General features: G+C 44.8%; 1 protein-coding gene across 1 annotated transcript; it reads left to right on the forward strand.

Annotated features, from left to right (window-relative positions):
- LOC148542319 (olfactory receptor 1f45-like) lies at positions 1-954 on the forward strand. The gene has a single exon (XM_088469504.1). It carries the CDS (start codon positions 1-3, stop codon positions 952-954), a length of 954 nt encoding a protein of 317 aa, XP_088325630.1.
- The last annotated feature ends 6,908 nt before the right edge of the window (positions 955-7,862 follow it).

Consider the following 7,862-nt stretch of genomic DNA (forward strand, 5'->3'; position numbering starts at 1 on the left):
ATGGATGATGTGAATGTGTCGAAGGTGACTGAGTTCTACCTCCTGGGCCTGTCTCGGAACCAGGACCAACAGATCCCGCTCTTTGCACTTTTTTTCATGACATATTTTGTGACTCTTTTGGGCAATTGTCTAATTGTGGCTGCAATCACCAGTGATCACAGGCTGCAGTCTCCAATGTACTTCTTCCTTGGGAACCTTTCCTTTATCGACATTTGCTTTAGCTCAGTGACGGCCCCACTCATGTTGGCCAATCTTCTCCAGGAGAAGACAATCTCCTTTAAAGGGTGCATGAGCCAGCTGTTCTTCCTGTTTTGTACCGCCAGCATGGAGTGCTTTGTATTGGCAGTCATGGCTTACGACCGACTGGTTGCCATCAGCAATCCTCTACGCTACTTATCCATCATGGACAGGAAGACCTGCGTGGCACTTATAGCCTTCTCGTGGTCATTTACCTCTCTCCATTCACTTCTCCACATATGCATGGTTTCTTCTTTGAAATTCTGTGGTCCAAACAAGATCCGTGAGTATTTCTGTGACCTCCAGCCCTTGCTAGCCTTGTCTTGCTCAGATACCTCGAGTTATGATCTTCTGGTATTCACAGAAGGTTCTCTGGTAACAATGAGCCCTTTTGTCTTCGTGGTGGTCTCCTACTGCCGGATCCTCAAAATCATCTTAATGATCCGCTCTTCCTCAGGAAGATACCAAGCTTTCTCCACTTGTTCCTCTCACCTTACGTCTGTAGGACTTTTTTTTGGAACCATATTTTTCACGTATTTCCGTCCGTCCTCACCTGGATCAGTGGAGGAAAACCGCTCTGTGTCTGTGGTGTATTCGGTTCTTACGCCTCTTCTCAATCCCTTCATTTATGGCCTAAGGAATCAGCAAATTAAGACAGCCCTGAAGAAGCTCTTTCACAAGCAGTTCCCCAAAAAGGTCAAAGGACCAGTCACATAAATATTCTTGTAAATTATGGTAATTGGTCACGTCTCGGAGATCTTGGACCCTAGTCATACAATATCCTTCGTTCTAAAGGATAATATACCGGATTTATTATCAAGCCAGGTCTTCGGAGGTAGGTTTGAATAATTTATTGATCAGAACAATAGATATTTGGGGGGGGGGGGTCTATATCAGAGACGAAGACCGAGTACACCATTTAACCCAGAGGTTCCCAAATGTGGTCCTCAAAGCATCCCAACAGCTCAAGTTTTAGAGATATACATGGTTGAGCACAGGTGGTTAAAGCAAATTGACTGAGGTACTAATTAAGTCACCTGTGATCAAGCATGGATAACCCTAAACCCTGAACTGCTAGCACGCCTTGAGGACAGAGCTTAAGGAGCTCTGGTTTAATCAATAAAATACAAAATAAGTTGCAAGAACTGTCTGTTGCTATTGTATTACTAAATATAACGAGACACTAAAGCATAAATTATTAGATTGAATTTCAAGAAGGGCAATTAAGCATTTGTCTGCCTCTGTGAGGGCTGCATTTCTAAGGATGTAATTCCAAGGATACATAGGGGTATTCACTATGGAGCGAAAACGCAGTTTCTGCAATGTTTTCGCTCGGATGATGTCATTTTCGCCATTTTTACTTTTACACCATATTCAATTTGAAAACTTTTCGCCATTGCGTAAAGTATATTGCAGTCGACCCTGCGTAAAGTATCACCAAGGAATGGGTGGCGAAAAAAAATGCAGAATTGGGGTTTTGTGGTGCAACATTTCGGAAACCACCCTGCAACCTTCAGACAGTCCCCCAAAGGTAAACTGTGTCAAAAAATAAAAAAAAAATACCTCAGAGGACCCCAAAAAAAGCACTTTTATTTTGAGGGCGAAAATTTTTTTGGAGGAGTACAAAGTTAAAAACTAGCGAACTACAATCTAGGGGGGTCCCCAAGTATGGCCCAGGTGGATTTTTCCCGTTTTTTAAAACTTCACTTTAGCAACTTTTAAATATGCTCCCCCCCATTTTCAAGTCCCCAAATTTGCTGGGACGACGTATTTTCAGCCAAAAAAACTTCTAAATACTATTCTTCACCACCGTCCCAAATCCCCAAAATAGCAGCTATTGAGCCCGTTTAAAGACCCCAAAAACATTCTGCAGGGCTAATCGGGGGTATCCAGAGTGATCCCCCATGTCAGAGCATCTTTTTGGGGGTGTTAGGGTGATTTCCCCAAAAATCAGCGAAGTTTTCGCTGATTTCACATTCGCCGGGTGCCGTTTTCATATTGAATACGGGTATAATCGGGGGCGCGCGCGATACTTTTTCGCCGGCAAAAGCTCCGATGTGCGGCGAAAACTTCGACAGCGAGGTTTACGTTTCATATTGAATAACCCCTCACAGAGTTATAACTGGAGTTTAAAGTGTATTTGGACTGGACTTTACCCCGCGTGCTAATCTTTAAACATACTGCATGTTCTCAAGTAATGCAACCCCGTATACTACTAAATTCCATGTCCTGTAACCTCACAAGGTAATTTGTCATATTGTTGCTTAATATGGACTAGTATCATTACTGCATTCTGTCACTACACATTTTGAAGTATGGCATCTGTTATTCATACATTATACCGTGTACTTTAATGTGCAATGTAAGGACTGCTTCGCATGACTCCTTACTGCCACTCCATGGACTCCCTATTCTACCATCCCTCCTCAGTCCTTCTTCCAATCCCACTTACCCAGGATCTCTGCCCACTTCAACCTACTCTTCTCTTTTCTCTCTAATTCCTCACTGCATGTTACACTTCTATGAATGGCTCATCCTGCCCACTGAAACCTATGTAGTGCCCCCTAGATTGCTGCCTGGAATCAGTATGATTTACCACGGACAGCAGAAACCCAGCAGGGGTGAAGACCCCGAAGCTCCAAAAGGTAAGTATTAACCTATTCTACACCCTAACCTCCCCAAGTGCCTAACCCTCCCCCTCCCCGCTGCCTAAACCTAACCCTCCCTAATCCTCTAACCCTAACCTCCCGAGTCTGCCGGCACCCGGCTTACCTTCGATCGGTAAGCCGGGTGTCGGGCTCCCGGCGCAGGTCTAATGACAGGCGTCGGGATTACGACGCCTGTCAGTGTCTTGCCGGGATTACCAGTCAGGAAGCCGGCGGTCGGTATTTCGTCCGTCGGCTTCCCAGCTGCCTCACCTGGCACTTTCAGGGGCAAAATGAACAAGCCGTTGCATTGCAGGGGATATCTTGTAATTCACTTACTTACACCATTGTATGCCTTATTTCCATGTGTTGATTATCCCACATTGTAACCATAGTAGTGCGCCCAACATGGCTGCCTGGGGTGCTCTGTTGTGTAGAATGAACAATGCATGGTTCCGATGATTTTTGCAAGCATCTCGCCCAGTATTTGTTATCAATTCCAGGCATTCATTGCTTATTCTGCCCAGTGTAATCCTATGTAGTGCACCTAAAATGGCTGCCTCACCTGGATTCTTTGTGGATACGATGAATAATCCTTGGAACTGAGGACGCAAAATGGCTGCCGCACCTATGTATTAAATTGATGGATTCGGTATTGTTTAAAAGTGTAAACCTATGTAGTGTGTACATACTATCTCTTAAACACCTTCAGTCCTATTGGGAGAAAAGTGCGATATATAAATTAGATGGGGGAAATACACTGCAAAAAAACATGACACTTTCACATCCTCGTTAGTAGGGCCTATAGTAAGAATTTGAGTACATATGCTAAAAATGTGCTACTTATTTTATTCAAGCATGTAACAATAATACTTATTCCACCGGGACAGATTACAGACTGGATCACACTAACCGAATCCTAGTGTCTAGGGAGGCCAATCCCGGGATCGGCGCCATAATGGTATTTTGGCCTAAAAATGGGCGGGATTTAAACCCAGGATTGCAAGCTTCCAACCCCAGGATTGGCCATAAATAGCTTCTTTTTTTTTTTACATGGCGGACAGCGCTGAGCAACTCCTGCAGTGTGCTCAGACGCTGCCAGCTCCCCCTTCCCCCGGCTTGCACTGCACAGCGTGACGTGAGGACGGGTCACACTGTGCAGCGGCGGTTGGAGGGTGGTCCCACCCACCCCCATCCTGTGTGGGTTTTATTGAAAGTCGGGAGCCCCGTAAACCGCTCCAAATCCCCGCCGCCCGGTAAGTAACTGTGGAGGCTGGGCGGGGGGGGGGGGGGGGGATTGTTTAAAAGAACAAGGCCAACCCCGGGATTGAAAAAACAGCCCAGGATTGTCCTCCCTACTCGTGTCCGTGTGTTTCAGAATCCCCCCCACAAAAATGCAGTAGAGTAAATGAGAGAATATAATTTAGCAGAGTCGCTGAACGAGTGTAGTTGAAGATTATTGCATTTATGCGCAGTCCAGTTGCGACGACGGACCAATGGAGGGCACTGTATGATGGTCTGTTCACATGAGTGTGTCAGCATTGTCATTTTGTTTAATGTATCATTACAGCACTGATGTTAGGGAACCGCATCGGCCCATATGATGAGCACCACATCCGATGGGAAGATGCGACCAAACAAACGGCCATTCACACCTTTAGCTGAGGGTAACTCACAAGGTGTCAAAGCAATGCTTTCCTGGTTAGTGTAGTCGCCATTCCTCGCCATCCAGAAGCAGCTCAGATATTGTGGATGTCAGCAGTAAAATGCAATGGTGTAAAGACCCCTCGTGTAAATGGGGTGAAGACGAAGTGTTTTTAGGGAACGGGCGCAGAATCTCAAAATGATGGTAGAGCGAATTAAGATCAGCGTGTCTGATTCAGACACGGATGGTAACGCATACCCAACGGCATACTCTAACGGATCGCAGTTGCTAATATGCTAGTGCTTTCCCTGCTGCCTTCTCATATCCGTCCGACGTGCAACAGCGTCAACATCGGTAACATCAACGGTCAACCGTGCATTATCTGCAGCAAATCTTACCAACCGCAGACTCGCAGCTCTCCTGCCACGCAGAGATCTCTCATGCTGCAAAGGAGGATTGCATACGCTCATGAACCGGTGTTTAAATGGTCAGGCACACCTGCGTCCCTTACCTCCCCCCCAAACACTGTCTACCTGTCACTTTGCATGAGTAATTGCAATGCAATCGCTGCGCTGTACGGCGTTTGCACATGCTCATAAGCAAACGATCACTCGAACAGAGTAAAAATCGTGCCATTGCATTCATCTCTGAATTAGATTGTTTTTTTGGCTGACGGGACTTCTGCCAGCCCCTTCTTTCCCGGAATCTTATCACGGTCTAAAGCTAGGTACGCACCACGAAGATCAGAGGAACATTCCACGTTTTTTTTTCCCCCCCTCCCTGATGATTCAGAGATCATCAGATTTTCTGTATACACACTGCACAATCATCGGTCCTATAAAGAACGATGTATTTCCCTAAGGATCGCTGGGGTGATGTTTTCAGCATGCAGTTGGTCAGACGATGCCTGTACACACAGCATGTGCTGCAAGACATCGCCCCGTCAGGACAGACAAACGCCGTGCCTCATTGCTGATGTCGGGAGCCGGTCTGTCAGGTTTCTTGATTCATTGTATAAAACTAAAGAAGTTATTGTGCTTTTTCACAACACATTATACAGCACACTGTCATACTTTAATTTGTACACTGCCAGCCCTGACCATGTTAAAAATTTTACTTTTTTAAATTAATTATATTTCAGTCAAACACTGTATGCGATTTATGATCCCAGTCTACATTAACCAACCTTGTTACCTAGAGTTCATGGTTCAAGGCTTTTTCCTCTTGTCAACCCTTTTAGGCATATTATACTAAGATATGAAGGACTTCGGGTTTAGGATGTCTGTGTGTGTGTGCAATTTAAATCAGACATGGTTACGGTAAACCCTCAGGTCCTAACCAGCCTGGCTAGGCGTTCGGAAAATCAGGACAGGTATAAGGAGGTACTTATAACTCTCTCCCTTTATTCCTCCGCACCAGGTGGCATTTGTTTTACCTGATAACTTACCTCCCAAGTACAGTGAAACAACTGTATTCAAACAACTTTTCCTATTGAAATGAAGAAATAAATAAATATTGAAAACAGACAATAGAAACAAACAAAAAAAATCAAGTTGATCATATAAACAAAATAAAATTTATTAAAGAAACAAGCACCTCCCTTAGAGGAGTGAACCAGTTATATTTATGGCTGACCAAAAATAAAAACTTGATGGCTTTTAAACTTGGGGGAGCTTAAATCCACGGCTTCCGCTGCGTTCACATTAAGACGAGGGTATATGCTAGTAAGCAATGCGGTGCGCGCTCGCGTGCGAAACCTGCTCGGGGATGGATCTTGGAAATTTTTTTAAAATAAGTTAATGCATCAGTTAGGACGATGCTGTATCTGGGGGCAGCAGACAAGACTTGGAACTCATAAGAATCTCACACACACCCCTGCCCCCTAGATTGGAGCTGGTCATGGCGATAGCTTTGCGCAGTCTTTCATCGTATATATGACACTTCTTGATAACCAGAATAGTTATCTGTGGATATTGATGCACAAAATAATGTAGAGTTTGAGTCAATTAACACATTTAGCAACCAATTGGGGGAAAATAACACCACCAGAATAGAGAAGCAGTCCAGTAATTTTGGGGTTGATTCAATTCAGCGCGACGCTGAATAGCCCCCGGAACGAGTTCTCGGAGCTATTCAATTGACCGCGCTGTTTAGTCCACTTACAGGTTTTCTTCTCGCATCCTCCAGAGGTGAGAGTAGAAATCAGACTTAAGCGCAGAACGCAATTCTGTTTTCTGGCTTAGCGCGCAGCTAACAGTCTCGTGGCCGGCACTTTAGTGGAGAATGCCGGTTACCGCGACCAAACACCCAGCAAAAGACGCGGTAACCATCATTCTTCAACTTAAGATGGTTCTAGACCAGTGTTGGCTAACCTTGACACTCCAGCTGTTGTGGAACTATATATCCCAGCATGCCCTGCCACAGTTTTAGCATGCCCTAATAGCAAAACTGTAGCAGTGCATGCTGGGTTATGTAGTTCCATAACAGCTGGAGTGTCAAGGTTAGCCAACACTGTTCTAGACGAACTTAGTCCGGCGAATTGAATAGCTCTGGGAACTGCTTCCCAGGGCTAATTCAACGTCATGCTGAATTGAATCACCCCCCCCCCCCCCATTGATCAAGTCTAAGTTAGCGCCATCCTTTGGAAAATCTGAAATTAAAGAAAAAAAAAAACAAAGAATATTTTCTGTAACCCCAAAAAATATAGTCAAAAGGACCACCATCCAGATGGTCCGGGGGCCACCGCTGACAGCCTTTTTCACATCTACTATACAGCGTCCACTAGAACTTGAGGGTCGGTGTGATGCATAAAACAGACAGTTCTATACAATATAACAAATATAAAGATTATTCTTCTTTATTTAAAAAGCAGCAACGTTCTGATGAGAGCTATCGGGAGAAGAGGGGGTCGGCTTCTACTCTGCGTGCAGGCAGGAGAAAGATGTCCAACCCCTGTGCAGGGCAGAGGCCGACCGGAAGACTAGAGTAATACATTAGTTTAAAATAGACCTTTACATGCGTCCAGTGACCACTAGAACGGTAATAAAACAAAAGAAAAATAATCAAAAAAAAAAAAATAATAATAATAAACCCACAACCTGAACGGGATTCATGGTGAGAGCTCTGCAGAACATCTCAATAAACGTTATACCTGCGGCACAGCCTCGGTTTATTCCAGTGTAGAAAAAAAAAAAAATTACAATCTATCATCTGTAACCCAAAGCTGTTCAAATAGACTATATCTTGAATATTATCCTGACACCGCTTATCTGCTCACATCGCCGGTACAGCGCAACGCACCCGCCAAATCCCCCCCCCCACCCTCCCCCCCCTGA

The sequence above is a fragment of the Taudactylus pleione genome, unplaced genomic scaffold (genome assembly GCF_031769625.1).
Source record: "Taudactylus pleione unplaced genomic scaffold, aTauple2 ptg000013l, whole genome shotgun sequence".
Classification (NCBI taxonomy): domain Eukaryota; kingdom Metazoa; phylum Chordata; class Amphibia; order Anura; family Myobatrachidae; genus Taudactylus; species Taudactylus pleione.

What these genes read in the sequence shown, in the direction of transcription:
- LOC148542319 (XM_088469504.1), top strand. Translation starts at nt 1, where the DNA reads ATGGATGATGTGAATGTGTCGAAGGTGACTGAGTTCTACCTCCTGGGC.